At 37.7% G+C, this 22,746-nt stretch overlaps 1 protein-coding gene across 1 annotated transcript; it reads right to left on the reverse strand.

The window, feature by feature from the left end:
* Nucleotides 1–1,156: 1,156 nt before the first annotated feature.
* Nucleotides 1,157–22,744, reverse strand: LOC128993574 (uncharacterized). The gene is made up of 2 exons (XM_054417551.1): nucleotides 22,326–22,744; nucleotides 1,157–2,846 (listed from the first exon to the last, which is right to left on the reverse strand). Exons 1-2 carry the CDS (start codon nucleotides 22,570–22,572, stop codon nucleotides 1,870–1,872), a joined length of 1,224 nt encoding a protein of 407 aa, XP_054273526.1. The 5' UTR covers nucleotides 22,573–22,744; the 3' UTR covers nucleotides 1,157–1,869.
* Between the last annotated feature and the right edge of the window lie 2 nt (nucleotides 22,745–22,746).

A 22,746-nucleotide genomic window follows, 5' to 3' on the forward strand; every position in this document is an offset into this window, starting at 1 on the left:
ATATTTTTTTGGACGGACAAATTGATAAATATCTCCAACTTTTTATTACCTTGAAACTAATAAAAATTTTTAAGAGTCAAGAAGAGGAAGTAAAACATATACATTAGTTTCAAGGATCTAATTTTAAATTTTAATACTTAAAAATACCTAATAAGTAAATACTACTAAAGTTAACTTTGGAACTACTGTATATAGTTCTTAATCCTTGAACAGGGGTGTTTTTAAAATATCCAACTGTTAACTAAATAATCACAAATATATAAACAATATACAACAGTCTACTAATTGAACAACAATGCATAAAAAGTAAATAAATAAATGCATTACATGTATGCCTACACAATGTAGTTCGGTAACTTTTGTTCACCACAGTGCTTTTCTAATTGTTCCAAAGTAAAAAACAAAACATATTGTGTGGCCAAGCTATGGTGGAAACAAGATACAACTCTGAACATCAACACTAAAAATGCATTATTAAAATCTATTGTAAGAGTTCCAGTAAAAAACTTGAATTATTGAATGAATGTAAAATAACACTGCACTTGTGATTTTCTTGTCTTATATCAAATGATATATTTCATCACAGTGGCATAAAGTAACTCTTTTCGACCTTATGATCCCAGAAGGTGTGTTAAATATTGCAACATCCTACTAATATTATAAATGAGAAAGTTTGGATGGATGGATGTATGGATGTATGGATGTATGTTTGTGACAAGTGAACGCGAAAAATACTGGTCGGATTGGGCTGAAATTTGGCATGATGATAGCTCACATTCCCGATTAACATATAGGCATATTCTTATTTCAAAAATCCTTTCGGGCTCCGCCCCAGTGGCTCTGGAGTTTCCCATGTTAACCTTATGAGAAATGAAATTATTGAATCTTAACAGCTGTTTCAATTAAACAAGTTGGTTCTGTTCTGTGATGTTCAATAGCATTAAAGTTACAAAAATTACCAACAGGGTGCAGCACTATTATTTCTTTTACATTTATGACAACAGCTAATTTGCAACCAAAAGGTGAGTGAGCGTAGCGAACGAACTTCAACCTGGAGGCGAGTTAGCGTAGCGAACGAGCTAACCTGAAGGCAAGTGAGCGCAGCGAACGAGCTCCAACCTAAAGGTGAGTGAGCGTAGCGAACGAGCTCCAACCTAAAGGTGAGTGAGCGTAGCGAACAAACTTCAACCAGGACGTGATTGAGCCATGCGAACGAGATAATCTTGAAAATTAAGAAGTTAAACGGGGCAAAGCCCGCGGGTTACAGCTAGTTATTTATAAGTTAGAAAACATCAATAATAATTTTAATGTAAAGATAGCCTCTCAAAACAACTTGTTTTTTGTAATTTTAATGCAAATAAGCAGCTGTTCAGTAGTTTACAACAGTACATAAGGTAAAATATCTGATTTTTACTCCCTATGGAGTAAAAGAGCTACTTTAGACCCGCAACGCATGTTATGCTGTAGTATGACGTAATGTTTCTGGAATAAGAAAATATTCTTTTGATAAAACAGTTAAATCGTTGCAGTTAATGTCTACCCTAGTAAATATAAGGAATGCATGTTATTACGCATCAATATCCTACAGACACGCTTCATTTACAATAGAATGTAAAAATTTGTCTGCTGATTTATCATAGGTAAGTAAAGAACACAAGTTGCTTAACAAAGAACTGTTGAATTTTGGTCTTTACACTGAAGATCTTGTTGACATCGGAGACGCCAATCCTCAAACAAGTGAAAATACTGGCAGACATTTCAAATGTTGCCGCTAGCCGCCTTCGGAGCTAAATATAGTTCAACTGAGTTTCTTTCTTCTATTAACCAACTTGTAGACTCCAACATACTTGGCATATCACGTAACAAGGGTTATTTGTCAGTTTGTCCCTCTATCTGTCCAACTAACTTCAGAGTTTCAATTTGAAAATCCCGCAATTGACGCTTATCAAAGCCTGCAATTAGAGGCTTCAAAGTAGCAACCAAAAACTTCATCATTTGTGAATCGTTGAAGTCTTTAATAGTAGGTCTCAAAATCTGAATGAAGTGCTCAAGCTCGGTGTTTGAAGACTTTTCTCTGTCAGCAGGTATATTTATTTGTTCCAGGTTGACAACTTTGACATTCGGAGGCTCAATTTCGTTTGAAGCTCTTGAAGTAGAAACACTAGCGTTTGAAAAGTTTTCCTGTTTTAAAGGCTGCACATGAGGTTTTGATTCTTGATTTTTTTGTGAACTTTTTTCAGGGTTATTCTTTATGGACTGTTTTTTAGGTGTGTGTGATATTTCCTCCCTTCGAGGACTACTTGGTACCTGAGGTGGAGCTTGGGTCCTACTTATCTTTTCAGGTTTCATAAGGTCGTTAGAAGACATTCTGCGCTTACTGGCTTTGAGAAGATTTTCCACTTTCATCCTGTCTTCAACATTCACCACTGTGGTTCTTGGAGCACTGGTTCCCTGTTCATTATTTATGAATTGTACATTTGGGACACCGCCGTTCTCATGTCTCCGCTTTTGTGGAGGCATGTTGAAGTTGTTAGGTGATCTTTTGTTGAAACATCTTATGAGGTCTTGCTGAAAGTTGTCAAAATTAATATTTCCACTACCTGGATCTGCTTGTGGGGAGGGAGGATTTTCCATATCCTCCAAATTTATCGTTACCATCTTTTCGTCATTGGTTGATTGAAGATTGTCATATTTTTCATATACTTTGGCCAGAAACTTGAGTTTTTCATAACGAGCATTTTCTTTAATCTCAAGATTTTCTCCCGTTTGCATTGCATCTTTCCGCTTCCTGTAGTTCCTCTGCCACACGTCCCGAGTAGTTGTCCATTTCTGCTTCACCATTTTTTCTGAAAATTTAAAATATATAAGTACAAAACTGTTTACTGAATCATGCAAAGAACAAATTCAAACTCAATATTGTGACCACCTTTGATTACAATTTGATTAATCAACAAAGGTAAACAAAAAAATATTTATATTATAGCAACCTAGAAGTCACAGAGGCTGATAATGATTTTATCTTTTTGTTACGTATATTATTATTTAATTTGAAATTATTCATCTGTTGGGTATTTTTGGAAAAAGATTTACAGTATTATGTAGCAAGTTTTGTGGAATAAACCATTCATTCCTAACAATATTTACTCGTACTTCAGCTAAGATTGAGGAAGAAGTATCTATTAATTTTATTCCATCTGTAAGTACTGGTACAATTTAATTCAGTTTAATAATTATTTTTTTTTTTTTTCAAAAATAACCATGTTTTTAAACACATTGCAGCAATTTCTCAAATACCTGTAAAAGGATTTGAATAGAGAATGTCATTTTCGTGTTCAACATAAAATTTTTAGTAAGAATAATAGAAAATGGATAGGATCAATAATAAAAACTCCATTGTAAAGTTCCAAAGATTAAAATTAAGATCTATAATAAAATAAAAAAATATAAATAAATTTAAAAAAACATTGGTATATTGCATTTTTCTACACCCTGTATACAAGAAGGTAGCAAACTGTTAAAACTGCGCCATTTTATATGCTTTCCAACCATATGCTACACTGCAGTATTGAACTTGACGTGCTTTATGTTGCTTTAGTGATTTGAAGACTCCAAAACATGGTGTTTTTAACATTTTAAATAGATAGTAGGTATGTATTCAGCAAAACTTGTATTTTTTCAGTTTGAACAGTAAAAACAGCAAAAATTAAGTTCCCTGTTTTCTATTATTCTGTTGCTAATAAATTTATTAGAAAAATGGGTATGTGTGATCAGGTGTCTAGGGATACCCTACTACTGCAGGTACGTAGGTTCGTGGTGCCTAGCTGTGTTTTGTCAGCCCGACACCAGAAAGCGTGTCGGGTAGTCGTACTGTGGTAACCTTGGGGTCTCGGCCCAAGCGGCCAAGGTTAGTGACTTAGTGTACTAGTGTGCACTTGCATTTTGCAACAATGTTCTCAGAAAGGCACGCATATCACCCGCACTATCCACCCGCGCAACCGTCACTCTGAGCTATACCAATACCACAGATAATAGAACACCATTGGTTCCTTTGTCTATGGCTATACGCTAAAGCTATCATGGCCCAGGCTATAACCCCGAATCGCACTAGCCAGTGGGTCGTGGGCGAGAAGAGCTCGTTCAACTGCTGTGGTATACCCCTGCCACTCCGTGGAAATGCAGAGCTTTCGTTTTAAACTGATTCACTGATTGCATACGCTGTATACAAGTTAAGAACAAACTTAAGGTCTCGTTTGAAAGCTTAACAGTTTATCTACCTTTCCCTGTTTTTTTTTTTGAATTTCTTAAAACTACCAAGGAAAGTATAAAAGACGAATCAAATTGTATGGAAATTGGTACTTTTCAAAGTAAAATTGGAGGTGCAAACATATTTTTTAATTTTAAAAACTACAGAAAGGTAGATTCAAATGTGCCCTTCAATAATTAGTTTAGTTTATTTTAATAAAGCATTACGAGTGTAAAGGGTAAAAACACAGTGGAGCAGGGCAGGTAGCTGGCAGCCTGGCTGGTCGCTTACTGCTGGTTACCTGGAGGGTAGCTGGGACATATGCCCCCAGTACACTCTCGCCGAGGCAAGGCGAGCGTTGGCGAGTGCGAGCGAGAGTGTACTCGGTGCGCTCGTCTTCTCTCGCCTCGACTCGGATCGCCTCGCCTCGCCTAGCCTCGTGCTCGCCGGCGCTCCATCTGGAGTCGGTTTTTTGGCACGAGTCAAAGGACCCGAGACTGCACGAGTGGCGAGCGCTACTTCCACATCGATGTTTGCTTCCATTTCGACTGCGAGACAAAGCGAGAGTGTACACGGTTACCTCGCATAAGCTCTCGCCCGAATTACTCGGCGAACGCTTCGGCGAGGCGCCTCGGCGAGCGTCTCGGCGAGAGTGTACTACACACAGTAGCGCTCAGTACAGTCGCTTGTCAGCCGCCGATACTAATATTATCACTTATAATATTAGTGGTACAGGATAAACTTTTGTTTGAATCCTAGTTCATTCGCTATTTCATTCTACAGATCGTTGAGTACGTGACGTTTATGGTGGTCCGGATGGGCTTGTTTCCACAATGACACACGGATAATAACCTCTGATATTAATTTGTCTACGTCCATTATTTTATTTCATGTAAGCAAAACAACTTCCAAATAAATCAACTAAAACAAACAACACAACGTATACAATACAAAGAATGCGCAGTGAAAGGTCTCACGTGGAAATTGCGAACTGGAGAACACGTGGCTGTCAAGTTCTGCTATTTGCGCATGCCCCAGTCGAGCCTTCCCCACTTGCAGCTCCCAAACAATCGACTTGGCAATTCTTCTAGCTTGCCGCCTAGCTTACTGCTACCCTCTCGGCTACCTGCTAGGCGCGACTGTGTGCGTACCCATAACAACGCGTGCTTTAATTCTACATCGCAGTAAGCGATTAAGCGACCCGCCAGGCTACCAGCTACCTGCCCTGCTCCACTGTGTTTTTACCCTAAAACGAACCGTCTGCAAGCCAGCAAGCCCAAATTTTGCTGCCGTTTGGTGGTGCTCGTCTGCTCGTAGCGGCCAGACAGCGTAACTCTTGCGACGCGCCCCACCCCTGCCTTTCCGTTTCCCTTCATCCGGTGAGCACACATGTGGTTGAATTGAAGTTTTGACATTTCGGTACAGCTGTGTTTGTGAATTGTTGGAAAACATTTGTATGTTATAATTTTATTTTGTAAGTTGTTACGATGTCACCAACACGCAAAAAGAAAGGACTCTACCTCTCTTCAAAACGAAAAAAAAATTACGGAAACAATTTGAGAAAACGTCCTAAGGATAATTGTGGAAGTGTTTGGTAAGTGTACAACAATATCTTACAATTTGTAACGTTATATTTGAGTTTGACTTTGATAATTTGTTACTATAGTTGCAATTTAACATTTCATCTGAAAACCCCCCAAGATTCTAAAATAGTCTTACTAATTTACAGTGAAAAATGAGATAGAAAATATCAGTGTCATAGTATTTGTATCAGTGGCGGTTCCAAGGGGGGGGGGGGGCTTGTACCCTGGAAAAATTAATTTAAACATACATTTCGTCCTTAAAACACGCAATGTTATTATAAAACAGACATCAATATAGTTTTTATTAAACTAAATAAGCGATGGCAGGAGTAGGCCTAGTATTAAGTTCCACATAGATAAACTTTGTGAGGCAATAGCACAACGAATAAAACAATATTATAGCAATCGGCTCTCAGCTGACGCGAGCGAGCGCGACAGCGAGGACGGGGAAACAGCTGATTTCATGTCCCTAGTTGTCAAATTTTCTGCTAGCAACTAACTTACACACACAGGCATCAGCCATCAGCGGTAGCACCAGTAGCCAGTAGCCTCGTTGACTATATAAACACTAGTGTTCCAGTTTATACAGGGTGTTTCAGTAAAGCGTAGCGGGCTATGCAGATTGAGATTCGACATGCAAAAATAAGTCGAAAATGTAGAATAGCCTAACTTTTTTTCGATTTCGGCTTAGTTTGGCCGTAATCCGCCATTTTGTATTTTTTGAAAATAATAACTCAAAAACCCTTGGAGATTTTTTATGAAACTTGGTACAAACTTCAATTCTACAGGTATAGGCCTAAACATTCTCCGAAAATATCTTTGATCAGGCTCATCGAGTTTCAAAATGGCGACAATTAAAAATTTTTGTTTTAATGGCCGGTTTTCATTGAATTTTACTTAAAAAATTTTAAATGGTCGCCATTTTGAAATTTGGTGAGCCTGACAAAGATCTTTTCGGAGAATGTTTATACCGGTAGACTTAAAGTTTATACCAAGTTTCATAAAAATATCTCCAAGGGTTTTTGAGTAATTAATTATTTTCAAAAAAATACAAAATGGCGGATTACGGCTAAACTAAGCCGAAATCGAAAAAAAATTATTCTACATTTTCGACTTATTTTTGCATGTAGAATCTGAATCTCCATAGCCCGCTACGCTTTACTGAAACACCATAGTCAATGTTATTACTGAATTTTGTACTATACAGACACATCAATAAAATGGAGAAAGACTTAAGGTTAAAAACGTGTCTACTTGCTTGCATGACATATAACAGGTAATATGGGAGGTTTTTGGACAATTGGATACAGTTCTAGACGTTAAAAATGGCTTTATAAAGTCACCAAACGGCTTTTAGGAGACATGGCTTTGTAGTCTACAGTAGGCCTATGTTTTGAAATTCATTAATGCAAGTTCGTCTCGTAATAGTTTATTTGTAAGTAAGCAGCATTCTATCATATTTAGTTTAGCGTAGCCTACCCAGTAAAAACCTTTTTAGTACAGAATTGAACGGACACACGCCAACGGAAGGGTCTATGGTCTACGGCACGCCCAGTGATAGAAAAAAAACGGATATTGAAGATTATCATCTAAGTGACAGATTTAAGCTAGGATCGTGGATCATGTTAGTTCCTCCCGAGGTGGAAACTTATTTTGGGAAAACAGAAAGAGAGAAAATGTTGGGAATTGCCCGGAGAGAGTGGTTTATAGTTGGAGGGTAGGACGTTAACTCATATTTCAAAGTTCAACGGCCAGATTTGTGTTTATAATGACGGCCTCTACATAATTAGGTTATATTAAAATTACTGTATACTTAATATTAGTTAAAAAATACCTCGCTAATGCAGGCTAAAAATGATGAATTCTAAATTAAATTATGTTTCAAACAAAAACGTTACTGTTTAAGCTTGGGTACGGGGGTTTTACGGGGTAAAATTTGGTTTTCCCCATTTTTGACAAAAAAAACACAAAATTTAAAATTTCACAATTTCTTTCCTAACTATTTAGTAGAGCTTAAAAACAAATAATTTAGTATATTGAAGCGTTATTATGTGCCTAATAATTATGGAGAAAATTCCAAAAGAATGAAAATTTAAAATTCCTTTGTTATTATTATGGAGAATAAGTCAACCGTTGTGGTTTGCTTGTTTATGAACATATTTTGATAAAATTTGGAAAATACATTTATTTCTAACTAATTTACAGTATTAACATACAACAAGAAAAAACACTTTTTACCCTTCCTGTTGCAGCAAACCTAAGTACACGTTAAACTAATTCTATTTAAATATGGGAATAAATGTGATATTTGGGGACATTTTAGTGTAAATCCAATCAGACAAATGGAAATTCGCGAAGTCTGCAGGTTTGCTGCGGCGGGGGTATTATACTTATACGCAAACCCCGTACAAAGAACGGGTACTCTGCTAGTGGTCTATAAAAGTCGTACACAAACAGAATAAAATTAAAAAATCAAGTCATCACGTGACCCAATATTTAAAAATAATGAATTTTTCAAGTGGAATTCTTCAGTTGTACTGAAAACGCGACAGTTCGTACATAAAACAGTACGAAATTAATAAAATCGGGTCGATTGAAAATTTTATTACAAAATGCAGACGTAGATAAATTTTAATAGTTTTTACTCTTGTTAGGGTATAGTTAGATTAAGGAACCTAGATATAAATTGACCATGTACCAGCTTGGGAATTACTTTTGTAATTATTGTATCAGGCGTCATGTACAATAAAGCTTTGTCTATTGTCTATTGACTCATGCCACCGGATATGAGTTCATGACCCGAGTTAAAAGCAGAATAACAGAAACTATATTAGTCATTAACAAGTTTAACGTTGCCCGCTCTGCAATATTCCATAATACTCCCAATTTCATTTATAATAAATTGTGTATTCATTCGATAATCAGTAATAAATAAAAGTCTATATAAATAAAAATGCTGCATTGTAAATTGAGTAGAATCGTGAACTATAGTCATTTTTATGTGTCATGACCTAACCGTGAACCTATTATATGAATTCCTGTCTGTCTGTGTGTCTGTCTAGTCCTAGTATATCACGGTGACGCCCAAGATGGCAGTTTACGCCGCATGGCGCATACTCCAGAAAAATAAAGCGCCAATCATTTTTCGTCCCGGTATGTCTCGACTGTCTGTTGGCCACGCAAAAAAACAATTTATAAAGTAATAGAATAATTTTATTGGTACCCAATGCCAGTTTTTCACGGATAACATTAGAACATCCCCGGTGGCGGTAACAGTATTTCATCCTGTTTGCGATGATGATATTGATCAGATTTATGTCAATAGCGAATTTAAGCAAAGTACAAAGTAGTCCTCTTCAATCCTCTACAATTCAATTTTATTCCGCATCATACCTATCGTAAAAAAAATCGTCCCGTAGGCCAGATGGGATAATAACTACTCAAGGGGATACAAAACTGATCATGATTAACGTCGTAAATAAACAATAATATCTGATGTGTCTGTCTTGAACGTTTCGAAGTACTGTATAATATTTGAAACGTTCGGCCCTCTCCAACTCCCACTCAGTCCCACTAGTCCCATTGAAAGAAAACCACATTCTCTGCTCTCTCTACCTCTCCTTCCTTCACTCTATCCCCCTCCCCCCCCCTCCGTCTGTCTGTCCTGTCTGTGTGTGTGTGTGCGTGTGTGTATCAGCATCAGCTGTCAGTAGGTGTCACTAAACTACAACACCAACGAATGGTTATAAAAATGGCTACCACTTTTCCACGACAAGTACAATGGCTGTTGCAGCAGGTGTCGCTTTACTGAAAGCAAAGCAAATACTGTAGGTAGACAAAACCAATGAGTAAAAACTATTAATGAGGATATGAAGGTATAACGTTTTGTTTTGGTTATTTTTAATTGTTTTATTATTGATGTTTTATTTGCTCGTTCGATACGAAATATCGGAAATAAAATTTGTTACGAGGCACTTTATATTAGTTTAGGCTAGGCATATACATATTTGAATTTGACTATAACCTGAATACTTTGGCTCTGTCTGTACTTGTTCTACTATTATTTTACTAATATTATAAATGTGAAAGTTTGTGTGTTTGTTTGCAAAAAACTGTGTGTATTGCATACTATGGCTTGGAAATATAGCGCAATTAACTATAATTAAAGTATGTAAACAAAAATCAGCTGCGTATTGCTTCCAATGCTATTATTATGGATAACATTTTACGTTATATCTCAATTTCGGTTAACATTTTGGGAATTCCACTATTTTCCCGCCGTCACAGGATCGAGACCTTTTAATTTGAGCCCTCTCCCGTCATTCTACGACTTCCCAGTCACCCACAAATTTGACGCAAAGAATCGACTTACGTAATTAATATATAGATAATGTTTACCAACAGGGTGCGACGCCACGATTACTAGACTAGTATTCGTGTGCTACACTATTATTTTTTTTTTTGCATTTATGACAACGGCTTATGAACTAAGCAATAAAAAGCTGTCATACACAATGAGGAATGAGAACTGCCAAGTAGGATATTTTAAAGTTATATTTAGTTCTTAACTGAATCAATAATTTGTGATAGTGTGCGAATGTTTGATAGTTTACTTTTTTTATATTTTTTAGCTGCAGTGGGTAGGATATTAAAGCTATCGCAGATGTGTTGTACCATATGTTGTACCATAGGAGATCCATGCAGTGGTCCGAAAGGCAGTGCTCCGAAAGGCACTGGTTCGAAAATCATTTTCGGACTACTGCCTTTCTGAGTACTGCCTTTCGGAGCAGTGCCTGACCATGCTAAATCTGTCGGACCAGTGCCTCATCTCTGCATTCTTTTCGAACCACTGCCTCTCGGACCACTGTCTTTCGGAGCAGTGCCTGAGCGTGCAGATTGTTTCGAACCAGTGCCTTAGCAATGCATTCTTTTCTGACCACTGCCTTTCGGAGTAACGCCTGGGCTCCAACATTGGTTGAGGGAGGAGCAAGAACCGAAGGCGGAGACCCTTCGTAGGGGAAGGAGGGGGTGTGTCAGTGGTGGGCGGAGTCAGAATGCCACGGTCATTGACGAGACCTTCTCTGGAGGAATAACCCAGCACCACCGCGCCATCCCGAGCGCTTCCGAACCATAACGAATATAGCCGAGGTCAGAATATAACGCCTTATGTCGTCTGTCTGGAATCGGGACAGCGGAATTGAAATCGGAACGAAACATCGGAGCGATTTCTTCCAATCCCGAGCCTCCTTTAAACACTGATAGGAATAGATTAGTCGTTTAATGATGTTATGTAATTAATTATTTAACCATTTGCAGACCAATTATTAAAAGCTAAAAAATCCTATGTAAGCCAAACTAATCCTTTAATCTTCTTCAGTATATATTCATCCTTTTAAAAAATCTCCTATGTTTTCTGGAAAAATAAATAGTTAAATTCAATCTACCTATAGTTAGGCAACAGTTTTAAAGTAGTTTTGAAAAAAAAAACTTTTTAATTAAATGCAGAAAGCTATGTGGAAATAAATGATATTTTACATGTTTAGACACAATAATAACAAGTAAGTCGATTTTTTCGTAAACATACCCCTTATTTTTAATTAGGTACTGTTAGTTTTCCTATCCATATAGTATTATCTAAATTTAATTATGCCAGTTGTATAGCTCATTCCGTCTGATATGCGAAGTTAACATTGCTATTATTTTTTTAGCTTCTTTATTGAAATCAATGTGGCCTATCCAAAAACACCAACTTACCTAAGATTAGCAATATCCTATTATTAGAATGCTACGGTAATAACTTATTCTCTTATGGGAAACTTGCTAAAATTATATCCAAGTGTTGGTATTGATTACTATTTATTAGATCTCGTTCGTTTGTTAAAAGAAAACTTACAGTTACGTTACCTATAGGAAGGAACTTAGCATTTCATTTATTCCCGTAGGAATTAGATTTTATACAACACAGTATGAATAAATATTGACGATGAATAAGTCTTTTTATTTCGGTTGGTCGCCTACGTTTAATTCCTTTTAAAGACTAATAACTGGAAACATAAGATAGCAAATGAGAGACACCATAACATAATATCTAACCAAATGCCAAAATAAATATTACAAGTTTAATTCATTATAGGCTACTTTGAATCCTCAAATGAAACTTAATTGGATGCTAGTTTCAATGAGTAAAGCGATTGCTACTGCTACAAGAAAATGAAGTAAACACATCTAAATACATTTTAAAATGTAGGTAGGCCTATTCAATCAAAATTCAACTCCCTTAACATTTTATGTAAAACATAAATAGTTGTAAGTCCTCAAACAATAACAAAATTCGAATGTTAAAGTACACGCGTAAAATTAATAAAGTGAATTATAATTAGAAAACTGAGAAGATAGAACAAAATTTGTCACTCTCTTCTAACAGTAAGGGGCTGTCGTCAAGATGCTACCCCGGCAACACGCCACCATCTAGAAAGTCGAAGTGTTGGGTTGACTTGTCCGGCCATTTAAGTGTCATACCAAAAGAATGGTAATTAATTATAATATATAGTACATTGTCGTTCTGTCCGCCAGTAATTTTAATACGGGAATGTTTGATTTCTTCATAAACCCCTTTGTACTGCCGTTGATTATGGACGCTAACTGAAAACAAGTGCATGTAATACACCATATATAAAAAGGGAACGTGATTCACATGATATTATTTCTTTGTACTATCCGTCACTAATTACTGTACAGAAACATCATTTTCCTTCCAGCAGTAAGCCATTTACACTATCGTCGATTATAGGCGCTAACTAGAGCTACAGTTAAAAATAAACAAGGTATAGTACGTCAACTTGTGACCTATACAGATATACGAACTGTCAATTAAATTGTAAGTTAAATTGTAATATATAACCAGATAAAAATGTAGACTACGTGTTTCATGTAGTACATGCAAAACTTTTTAAATTGCATTAGGTTTGTGACAGTATGTTTAGTTTTATAACTCTTGATTTCAAAGAAGCCTTGTACGCTTGTAATTTTTTTAGTTAAGAAAAACATCCAGGATAACATTTTACTAAAATGTTTAGTTAGATATCTACTGGGGAGCGAGATGGTCTAATGGTAAGACCTGGGGCTCCGGAGTCTTATAGCGCGGGTTCAAATCCCACCAATAACAAATGGATTTTATTTACGTGGTAATGCAACGACCCTCTTGGAAGTGTTGGGTGGACTTGTAGGTAGGCATTTAAGTGCCATACCAACAGTATTGTCATTAATCATAATCTATTGAACATTTTCGTACTGTCCGCCAGTATTTTTAATACGGGAATACGCGGAAATGGGAACAACATTACCGCAACGATACGGAATCCGTCCAACGGCCTCGGTGGTGTAGTGGATAGCACGTCGGGCTCTATATCTGCAGGTTCCGGGTTCAAATCCCGCTAGCAGCACACATTTTTTTTTATCAAAAGTAGTTTTCATATCAGCATGTTTGGTTAAGTTACGACAGTTTAATTTCACAATAAAAATATTATAAAATTGAATTTTAGGCGTTTATAATTTTATTTTATGAACAAAACTAATTTTTAGATTAGTAAACCTTTATTAGATTTTTTCATTATCAGCACGTTTGGTTATGTTGGTTAGGTTATGACAGTTTAATTTAATAATAGAAAAATTGTAAGATTAATTTTATAATTTTTCTTAATTTTATAGTTAACTAATAGTGAAGTAAAAATTACGCGCTGTGTTCTCTACTACAACACTGTTCACGGAGGAATTTTGAACTAAACTATGACGCCATCGTTGCCTCACTTATACTTCCCGTAAGTCAGACCCCTATATTTAACACTTGACTTATGATCCTGCACAGATGTAACATTGACTTTGGAATGGATTAAAATGCTTGCCCACTCAATATTGCAAGCAGATAATTGCATTTGCATTTACGATACCCAACCGGGAACAGTTCTCTTAGTAATTTATTTTAATAATTATCTACAGCCGAATCAAAAGCATAAATCTACTAAGGGACATGCAGGTGAAATGTGTGCCGGTGCGGCACCGTAGCGAACGCAATTGGCATTCAAATATTTCAATCTGATGAATAACAAAAGAGCAGCGGTGATTGTACTACGTTACCCCGAGATTGAACGTAGTTCCCTGAAACACCCAAAGGTAGCAGCACTGCCTGGATCAGTAGTAAGTGGCTTGAAGAGAGTTATTTTTTGTAACGTGTGAGGTATATTTCCACGACGATTTGACTGGACTATTACTACTTTTCCACTTAACTAATAAGTTGGTTCTATGACATGCAATAGCATTAAAAAGTTATAAGGTTTACCAACAGGGTGCAGCACTATAATCTTTTGGGAGTATCGATCGAGCATCCCTGGGCGGGCCGACACTACGCATTCCTGCGGATATCCTGGGATATCCCAGGTTGACCATAGGACTACTATGGGATATCTTGCATATCCTGTCGCAATATCCGTAGGATGTCCTGAGGAGAAAGTGTGCTGTATGGGTGTGACATCAGTCTCTTTCTTGGGGAAACACGGTTACCGCAACGATACGAAGCATGAGCCTCGGTGGCGTAGTGGATAGAGTATCTAGCTGGTAATCTTATGATTGCCGGTGCAAATCACGCTGTAATCAATAACTTTTTATCAAAGATTTAGCTTAGAATACTTCTTAACTATACATCTTTTGTTGGAATTTAAGGCATTTATCATTTTATTTTATTAAAAGAATGATTTTTATATTAGTAAACCTTCATTCGATTTTTCCTTTATCAGCAAGTTTGGTTGAGTTATATGACAGTTTGATTTTATAATAATTTATAATGATTTTATTTTAGAACAGAACTATTTTTTCGATTAGTAAACCTTCTACCGATTTTATGTTGTGGGATTTTTATTCGGAGAATAAACATGTTGTTATGTGTTAATATATTATTTTTGTGATGGTTCTACGGGGCAAACCCTTAGAACTAAAGACACAGACGTCAATAAAAAGATCAAGAATACAAAATTTAGGAAACTTTCAGAAACATCCAGTTGTGTCACCTTTTTCTGTTTAGATTGTAATAATAAATCATAGGTCGTGTATTCAGCAAAATAAAATGCATTAGTAAGCTAATAATTGCAAATATATTACATACTTGCAGAGTACCCGTCCTTCGTACGGGGTCGGCATATAAATATAAAATGCTTATTGCATTTATCCTCAAGCTTTTCGTTCACGGTTTTTTGTTGCTACTTGGTAAAAATTAGCTGTTTTCAAAAAATAAAAATAATAATAGTGCTGCACCCTGTTGGGTGCTTTAATTTTAATGCTTTTGCATATCATAGAACCAACTTTTTTAGTTGAAACAGCTGACTAAAATCTTTAATTCCCTTTAAATATGAATACTTATAAGATTAACATGGGGAACTACAGAGCCACTGGGGCGGAGTCCGAAAGGATTTTTTAGATAAGAATATGCCTATATGTTAATCGGGAATGTGAGCTATTATCATGCCAAATTTCAGCCCAATCAATCCAGTAGTTAATGCGTGATTGAACTTCAAACAAACAAACAAACAAACACACAAACTTTCACATTTATACTAGGTGGCGTTCGCAGAGGCATCCACAAAATTGAGCGGAGCCATCAAGGGTTCATCTTATATTGTTTTTGTCGTACTGCAGTAAAAACAGTCGTTTTTAATGCATGCGTTGCGGGTCTAAAGTAGCATTTTTACTCTTTTGGGAGTAAAAATCGTTTGTAGCCTCTATGGAGTAAAAATCAACTGTTGTAAATTTGTTGTAAATTTCGATTTCAAATGATTGCATGTATCGAAAATATGTATCGATTCGTGCTTGGTAATCATTTTAACCTACAGTCTACAGTCTCTTCCCATAGCATTTTGGCATTGCAGATACATTAATCCATTCCCACACTCAACACTGCTCACCTATACCACTTCTTTCACCACCCCCTGGCCCCTACGTCGTGGACCTGTTTTCCTCTCTTCCCATAGCATTTTAGGATTGCTAATACATTAATGTAATTGCCAAAGACAGTTCGACACTCTGCACTGTTAGCCTTACTACTTCCTTCACCATTTCCTACGTCATATACCTGTTTCCTTCCCTTCTAATAGCGTTTAAGTATTACAGATACATTTATCTAACTGCCCAAACGGTTCCCGCACTCTGCACAGCCAGCCTTTACTACTTCCTTCACCTCTTCCTACGTCGTGTGGCCTGTTTCCTTCCCTTCTCATAAGATTTTAGGATTTAAGATACATTAATCTAACTGCCACAGACAGTTCTCACACTATGCTCATATTGACTACTTCCTTCACCACTTCCTACGTCTCGGACCTATTTTCCTTCCTTCCTATAGCATTTTAGGATTGCAGATCCTTTAATCTAATCGTCATAAAAAGTTCCCACACTCCGGACTGCTCGCCTGTACTACTTCCTTCACCACTTCCTACGTCACGGAACTGTTTCCCTCCCTTCCCTTAGCATCATTGGATTGCAAATACCTTAATGTATTGGCCATAAACAGATCCCACATTCCGGACAGCTCGCCTTGACTACTTCCTTCACCACTTCCTACGTAACGGACCTGTTTCCCTCCCTTTCTATAGCATTTTAGGAATGCAGATGCCTTAATCTAATCGTCATAAACAGTTCCTACACTCCGGACAGTTCGCCTTGACTAGTCCCTTCACCACTTCCTACATCGCGGACCTGTTTTCCTCCCTTCCCATAGCATCTTAGGATTGTAGATACCTTAATCTAATCGTCATGAACAGATCCCACACTCCGGACAGCTTGCTTTTACTACTTCCTTCACCACTTCCTACGTCACGGACCTGTTTCCCTCCCTTTTCTATAGCATTTTAGAATTGCAGATACCTTAATCTAATCGTCATAAACAGTTCCTACACTCCGGACAGTTCGCCTTGACTAGTCCCTTCACCACTTCCTACATCGCGGACCTGTTTTCCTCCCTTCCCATAGCATCTTAGGATTGTAGATACCTTAATCTAATCGTCATGAACAGATCCCACACTCCGGACAGCTTGCTTTTACTACTTCCTTCACCACTTCCTACGTCACGGACCTGTTTCCCTCCCTTTTCTATAGCATTTTAGAATTGCAGATACCTTAATCTAATCGTCATAAACAGTTCCTACACTCCGGTCAGTTCGTCTTGACTACTTCCTTCGCCACTTCCTACATCACGGACCTGTTTTCCTCCCTTCCCATAGCATTTTTGGATTGTATATATCTTAATCTAATCGTCATAAACAGTACCCACACTCCGAACAACTTGCCTTGACTACTTCCTTCACCACTTCCTACGTAACGGACCTGTTTTCCTCCCTTTCCATAGCATTTAAGGATTGCAGATACCTTAATTTCATCGTCATAAACAGTTCCTACACTCCGGACAGTTCGTCTTTACTACTTCCTTCACCACTTCCTACGTCGCAGACCTGTTTTCCTCCCTTCCCATAGCATTTTAGGATTGCAGATACATTAATCTAATCGTCACAAACAGTTCCCACAGTCCGGACTGCTTGCCTTTACTACTTCCTTCACCACCTTCTACGACACGGACCAGTTTCCCTCCCTTCCCATAGCATCATAGGATTGTAAATACCCTTATCTAATGGTCATAAACAGATCCCATCCCCGAACAGCTCGCCTTTACTACTTCGTTCACCACTTCCTACGTCGTGGACCTGTTTACTTCCCTTCCAATAGCATTTTATTATTGCAGATACCTTAATCTAATCGTCATAAACAGTTTCCACACTCCAGACTGTTCACCTTTACTACTTCCTTCACCATTTCCTACGTCACGGACTTCAAGCTAGAGTCGTCATTTGATTATATTTATGATCCATACCGTTTCTGTTCTAATATCTGTGTAATAATTCTATCAGCTTTTTCTTTATCTACTGCATTCAAAAGTCAACAGCTGATCATATGTCTTTGTTTATGTGTCAAATACTGCTTCCATAAGGATTACATTGAAACTTTGAGACCCAGTGGGGCGGATTCCTGAGAGTATCTTTTGACGCCATATAGATGTTGGCACTCACCGATATGGTCTTTATCACCATGCAAAATTCGAAAACGATCTTTTCAGCCGTCTAGGAGGAGTTTGCGTATTACGAAATGCATAAGAGTCGACGTATAAGAGCTTCGCTCGCTCCGCTCAATTACTAGGTGGCGTTCGCAGAGGCATCCACAAAATTGAGCGGAGTCATCAAGGGTTCATATTATATTGTTTTTGTCATACTGCAGTAAAAACAGTCGTTTAAGTTCATGCGTTGCGGCTCTAAAGTAGCATTTTTACTCTTTAGGGAGTAAAAATTGTTTTTAGCCTCTATGGAGTAAAAAACAGCTGTTGTCAACTCAGTCGTAAATTTCTATTGTAAACGATTGCATGTATCGAAATATGTTGTATGTATCGATTCATGCTTCGTCATTTTAACCTACGGTCTACAGTCCCTTCCCATAGCATTTTAGCATTCCAGATACATTAATCCATTCCCATACTCAACACTGCTCACCTTTACTACTTCCTTCACCACCACACCCTACGTCGTGGACCTGTTTCCCTCTCTTCCTATAGCATTTTAGGATTGCAGATACATTAATGTAATTGCCAAAGACAGTTCCCACACTCTGCACTGCAAGCCTTACTACTTCCTTCACCACACCCTACGTCGTGGACCTGTTTCCTTCCCTTCTCATAGCATTTTAGGATTGAAGATACATTAATATTACTGCCACAGACGGTTCTCACACTATGCTCATACTTTACTACTTCCTAAGCCACTTCCTACATCGTGGACCTGTTTTCATCACATTTCATAGCATTTTAGTATTTTAGATACGTTAACCTAATTGCCACAAACATTGCCCACACTCCACACTGCTAGCCTTTACTACTTCCTTCACCTCTTATAACGTCGCGGACCTGTTTCCCTCTCTTCCCATAGAATTTTAAGATTGTAGATACGTTAATCTAATCGTCATAAACAGTTCCCACACTCCGGACAGCTCGCCTTTACTACTTCCTTCACCACTTCCTACGTCACGGACCTGTTTCCCTCCCTTTCCATAGGACTTTAAGATTGCAGATACCCTAATATAATCGTCATAAACAGTTCCCACGCTCCGGACAGCTCGCCTTGAGTACTTCCTTCACCACTTCCTACATCACGGACCTGTTTTCCTCCTTCCCTTAGCATTATTGGATTGCAAATACCTTAATCTATTGGTCATAAACAAATTCTACACTCCGGACAACTTGCCTTTACTACTTCCTTCACCACTTCCTACGTCACGGACCTGTTTCCCTCCCTTTCCATAGGACTTTAAGATTGCAGATACCTTAATCTAATCGTCATAAACAGTTCCCACACTCCGGAAAGCTCGCCTTGTCTACTTCCTTCACCATTTCCTACATCGCGGACCTGTTTTCCTCCCTTCCCATAGCATTTTACGATTGTAGATACCTTAATCTAATCGTCATAAATATATCCCATACTCCGAACAGATCGCCTTTACTACTTCCTTCACCACTTCCTACGTCGCGGACCCGTTTTCCTCCCTTCCCATAGAATTTTAGGAATGCAGGTACCTAAATCTAATCGTCATAAACAGTTTCCACACTCCAGACTGCTCACCTTTACTACTTCCTTCACCACTTCCTACGTCACCGACCTCAAGCTAGTGTCGTCATTTTATTATATTTTATGACCCATACCGTTTCTGTTCTAATATCTGTGGAATAATGCTATCGGCTATTTCTTTATCTACTGCATTCAAAAGTCAACAGCTGATCATATGTATTTGTTTATGTGTCAAATACTGCTTCCATGAGGATTACATTGAAACTTTGAGACCCAGTGGGGGGGGATTCCTGAGAGACTTTTTTAACGCCATATAGATGTTGGCACTCACCGATATGGTCTTTATCACCATGCAAAATTTGAAAACGATTGATTCAGCCGTCTAGGAGGAGTTTGCGTATTACGAAATGCATAAGAGGCGACGTATAAGAGCTTCGCTCGCTTCGCTCGCTCCGCTCAATTAGTAAGATAGCATAAGATTTCTTTACAACAATATAAATTTAAGAGATATATAATCACTTACTATAGCAAATTTATGATTGGATTTTTATGCATGGGCATTTAATGATATTTATTTGGCAAGATATCTTAAGTTCTATAGATGTTGCATAACAAATTTGCATTACAATAACATTAAGTACAATTTTATCTAGTGATTACAAAGGTTACACACATTTTCTGTGATATGGAATAATCCACATAGCAACTTTAAAATTGGTTTTTATCTACGGGAATTTAATTATGTTTATGTTAGTATAATATTGGCTATATAACTTAAGTTCTATAAAGGTTCCTTTAATAGCAACTCATTACAATAACCTAAAGGCTGCGCTCTACCTGTCTGGCGCGTGCAAATGCAAGGGGCTTAGTTCTAACTGTTTGTAGCCCCAATTGTGAACCGATTTAAACGATCTTGGTGTCATATATTTCGTCAATGTTATTGTAGGTAATCAGCTTATTTTGGGCTCAAAGATTGGTAAAAATGTTAAAATTCCGTAGGCTACGCGTTTTTCTATGATAAGTTTTAACACATACAAATAATTTTTAGAGAAAATCAAGAATCTGCAGTTAGTTTATTAAAAAGTTTAAGGACGAAGTAATGACCCAGATTCGAAAGGATTGCAAGCGCTCTTTATGGCGCTGTACAATGCAATGGTAGCTATAGGAACATCGGCGTTAAGCAACTACGTATTGAAAAATACGAGCTGATGTAGAGCGCACCCTTAAGTACAATTTTATCAGGGTTACACATTTTTTTATGGAATAATTTCCTTCACTAAAAACATAGCAACATTGTTAAGGAAAATATATCCTGGGGAGTATCCCCGATGTCAACTGCCCCTGGTCCTGGTCCTGGTGGTAACGTAGAGTGATCGAGTGAAGTGAGAAGTGACTAACCGACACTGTCGTCACCACGCCAAAAAGTAGGGGCATGTCAAGAGGTAGGGGGGACGGGAGGCTGCTCCCACTCCACACCTGTATAGCTCCGCCCATTCGCTGCGAGGGGGAACCACGTCTCGAAGCAGTGCCTGACCACGCACATTCTTTCGGACCAGTGCCTGACCCTTGCATTCTTTTCTGACTAGTGACTTTCGGTGTTATAACTTTCGGAGCAGTGCCTGGATGCACATATTGTTTCGGACCAGTGCCTGGATGCACAAAATGTTTCTGACTAGTGACTTTCGGAGTTGTGACTTTCGAACCAGTGCCTTTCGAACTTATGCCATTCGAAGCAGTGCCTGACCATGTAATTTCTTTCGGACCAGTGCCTTTCGGAGTACTGACTTTCGGACCACTGCCGCGCTCCCTACCATAGTATACGGTAACGTTAATTTAAAGAACCAAATTTTCTCAAACCTTGCGTTTTCCTCCCCCATTGCAAACGTAAATCACGAGTATAGCCCTGCAATAAGAATTTTATACTCTTTATTGCCAACCCCGTACGAAGGACGGGTACTCTGCTAGTAGTATAGTAATATAGTAAATTATTAAAACAAACCATTAAAAAATGTAAAACTGAACACATGCTAAAATAACCGTTGGAAGTTTTAAACATTTAGCAGCTAGCTATAAAATCAAATTCAACACTCGACTCTTAACAGTTGAAAATACTTGAGATTAGATAGCACAGCACAGTTCAAACGTTATCTTGGGTCTTCGGTCTAGACCAACGCCTATAAATGTTGTCGATTAACACAGAGCATCATTCAAACAACGAGATAAAGAACGCACTGTTTAGCAGTGTAGCAGTGTGTGTGTGTATTTCAAAACACCATATCACTCTAATAGCATAGAAAAGAAGTACTAATAGTCTCAAAGGTCATAGATTAAATCAGTCAGACTTATTTCTAAAAGACCAATGTAAAATATATAGCCTAAGTTCCTCAAGATTGTATAAAACTAATATTAGTCAGACTGTGAATGCAGTATACGAAATTGACAGAGACGGAGCAGTTTAGTAAATTTGTGCAATAATACTGTGCATATATTGTAGGTCCTACATTTACAATATACAGTAAAACTCTGCTTATTGAGTAATATTATTTAAACATTTATTGCATGTTTATGTTAAAACCTACATGTTTTAGGCCTTTCTGTTCTACAACCTATAGTATGCCTATATTTAACGTATCAATATAGGCCTACGTTAGTTCACAAAAAAATTAAATGAAGGTTAAGATTTAGGAAGGAATTATGTTCTTTTTTGTTGCAGTGGGTAAATAAAATGAAATGGAATTTCTCATATTATAGAGTACCTATAGAATATCACCAGTTACCACGGAAAAATATAAGGAGTAAGCATCAATTAATTTCATCTGTGTTATATTTAATGAAATGTGGAAATATACTACTTACCAACATAAATTTTCTGCTCCTGACCCCAGTCATCATAAGTGTTAAATATTCTTCTGCAAATCTGTTCCCAAGCGAACCCAGAGAATTCTTTGTTGCGATACCCCTCCACAGATCTGTCCCAAATCACAGGCCTGTCTCTCACCAGGTCGATGAGTTCGTCGATGTTTATCGTGTTGTTTATGATTTTCTTCACCTCTTGAAGTGCTACTTCAGTTTCCATCGCGAAAATGGAATATAGAAATTGCATCCACTAGTAAAAGTTTTCTCGGCTGGGCGTTAAATGGAGCGATTATAGGCTACTTGGACCTTGAACGTCGCGCCGGCTCTGCGAAGTGCGAACTCTACATTTACAGAACTGAGAATGACGTTTTCTAATTCTGATGTTGAAAGGAAGTTGCGTTGGCCTTAGTCCAGTTCGACT

Source organism: Macrosteles quadrilineatus, unplaced genomic scaffold, assembly GCF_028750875.1.
Source record: "Macrosteles quadrilineatus isolate MER2022 unplaced genomic scaffold, UCM_ALF_1.0 Scaffold_4__1_contigs__length_99947679, whole genome shotgun sequence".
Classification (NCBI taxonomy): domain Eukaryota; kingdom Metazoa; phylum Arthropoda; class Insecta; order Hemiptera; family Cicadellidae; genus Macrosteles; species Macrosteles quadrilineatus.

Excerpts from the sequence above, each read along its gene's own strand:
- LOC128993574 (XM_054417551.1), bottom strand. The coding sequence starts at position 22,572 with ATGCAATTTCTATATTCCATTTTCGCGATGGAAACTGAAGTAGCACTT. Across the intron at positions 2,847-22,325 it reads GGAGCAGAAAATTTATGTTG|AAAAAATGGTGAAGCAGAAA; the intron begins GTAAGTAGTATA and ends TTAAATTTTCAG.